We start from the raw sequence: 2257 nt of genomic DNA, 5'->3' as shown, positions 1-2257 counted from the left end.
TTCTCTGGTTCTCTGACTGGATCTCTGGTCCTCCGACTGGTTCTCTGGTTCTCTGACTGGTTCTCTGGTCCTCTGACTGGTTCTCTGGTTCTCTTCCGTGCCTCCCGCTGATCATTTTTGTGCAGGTGAGCTGCTCGTGGATTTACAGTCGGGTTCTGATGAAGGTTCCATAGAGCAGAAGGACTTGTCTGAGGGTGGACCTAGAACCAGAGCAGAGCTACAAGCTGCTGAATTCAAACACGAGGTTCCAGGATGCTCGTCGTCCTGATGAGACTCTTCATGTTTCAGTCTTTAGTCTTTTTGACTGTGAACCTGCTGAACGGTGAGAAAGTCTCTCTTTGAGCAGCTGGTTCTGGTTCTGCTTTACCTGCAGCATCTAATAGACACGAGTCCGACTCAAACAGCACAGAAACCTGAAACCAGCAGCAGGAAGCTGCATGAAGCAGGAAGTCAGATGAGCTGCTGGTCTTCAGACAGGTTTGTTCTGACCTCTCTTCCTGGCAGCTGTCACTCATTCCATCATCTGCTGTCTGACTTCTGCTACAGGATTCAGTTTCAGGTCAATTCAGTTTTATTTCTGTAGCGCCGTTCACAGCATATGTCGTGTCACGGCGGTGGAGAATGAGCAGAGAGAAGCTGTGAGCTGATGATGAGCAGCGACAGAAAATCTGAATTTATAAACTTCAATCTGAGGACGTCCACTCAGGGTTTAAGCTCCTTGTTCTCTTAATCTGGATTGTCAAAAGGAGCTTCTGCTGTCATTTTGTGACCACATTAAAAGCAGGACAGAGATTAAGGCTGATGGAGAATTTGGTGGATGTGATTTAAGTCTTCAGGAGAAAACGCTGCCTCTGTTCTTCAGTTGGCTGTCTGGACGTCCACGTGTTCAGCTGCAGGAGCTCCTCTGTTCGGCGCTGTTCTGGGATCATCGATGGGACGTGACGGGTCTCAGCGGGGCTCCTGGTCCGTCCCGGCGTCCGTCCAGCCTCCGTTCGTCTCCACACTGCCTCCGCCTGCAGACGTCGCCGTCGCCGTCTTCCTCATCTTCACAGGTAACGTCCTCTCTGATCCTCGGCATGAAAGATGATCAGTCTGTGGATGAAGAAAGACGGTTCAGAGAGGTCCTCCTCAGATATCTGCTGGTTCTCTGGTTCTCAGAGCAGAGCAGACGTCTGGAGGAACGTCACATCCACTGATGACATTTATCATCCGTCATGTATAAATCATGAAAACGTGATTGTATCGTCTCAGCTGTTGGCTGTAGAGCTTAAAACACTGATTAGTGACATTCAGACAGTTATCTTTGGTTTTACAAGTGTTCTGACATTTAATGTTTAAAACCACAGATGAGGCATTAACATGATTATTATAATTATTGAACGCTGGACAAACCAGCTGCTTGATTCTGTTTCATCCTGTTGATGATTCGATTCAGGTTTTTTCTGAGAGGATTCTGGAGATCTGTATGAATCAGTCCATCAACTATAAAATGAAAGTTACCCGTTTTCTCCGTGTTTAGGTTCAGAAGGTGTAAATGTGGCTGTGAGTGAAGCACCAACACACCTTCTGTAAAAACCTTCAGGACACCGTTTAGTGGATGAAGCGCTGCTGAGGAGGAGATTTATGGCTCAGAGGAAAAAATAGAATTAAAAAAAAGAATTCACAGTTAGCCTCATATGATTTCCTCTCTGCTGTGGTTCTGCTCAGGCGTGGTCTCAGTTCTGGGGAACGGGGCGGTTCTGCTGGTGTCCTGCAGGAAGAGGAAGAAGCTGAGGCCTCCGGAGCTGCTCACCGTCAACCTGGCTCTGTGCGACTTTGGCTTCAGCCTGCTGGGAGCTCCGTGCTTCATCATCTCCAGGTAACAGGGACTCAGTGTTCAGAACTGACATCCAGGAGGTTCTGACCCGTTCTAACCCTCTGATCCGGCAGCCTGTGCCACGCCTGGGTGTTTGGTGAGGCCGGCTGCCTCTGGTACGGCATCCAGGGCTTCGTGTTTGGCATCGGCTCTCTGTTCACCACCTGCCTGATCTCTGTGGACCGCTGCCTGAAGATCTGCTGCCTCCGATACGGTACTGAGCAGAACCTCCAACACAAACACAAACCTCCACCACTACACAGCTCTACAGAAGCTTTACACACTGATTCAAGTCCCTCCTTCTGTCGGATAAACACATGGACCCTCTGAACCCAACCATCAGACAGAACCATGTTTCTGTCTCATTTATCTCCACTGAGGTTCTTGTTCCTGCAGCTCTGT

General features: G+C 49.0%; 1 protein-coding gene across 1 annotated transcript in view; it reads left to right on the top strand.

The window, feature by feature from the left end:
• The first annotated feature begins 931 nt into the window (after positions 1-931).
• LOC103365294 (opsin-5-like) overlaps positions 932-2257 on the top strand; it is a 2796-nt gene continuing 1470 nt past the window's right edge. The window contains exons 1-3 of the mRNA XM_008292703.1: positions 932-1052; positions 1708-1858; positions 1930-2069. Coding sequence (XP_008290925.1) covers positions 932-1052; positions 1708-1858; positions 1930-2069 — 412 coding nt within the window. The remainder of the gene's footprint in view (positions 1053-1707; positions 1859-1929; positions 2070-2257) is intronic.

This window comes from Stegastes partitus, unplaced genomic scaffold (genome assembly GCF_000690725.1).
Source record: "Stegastes partitus isolate 25-593 unplaced genomic scaffold, Stegastes_partitus-1.0.2 Scaffold824, whole genome shotgun sequence".
NCBI classification, from domain to species: Eukaryota; Metazoa; Chordata; class Actinopteri; family Pomacentridae; genus Stegastes; species Stegastes partitus.
The sequence above is the reverse complement of the archived record's forward strand: the minus strand, read 5'-3'. Positions and strand labels throughout refer to the sequence as shown.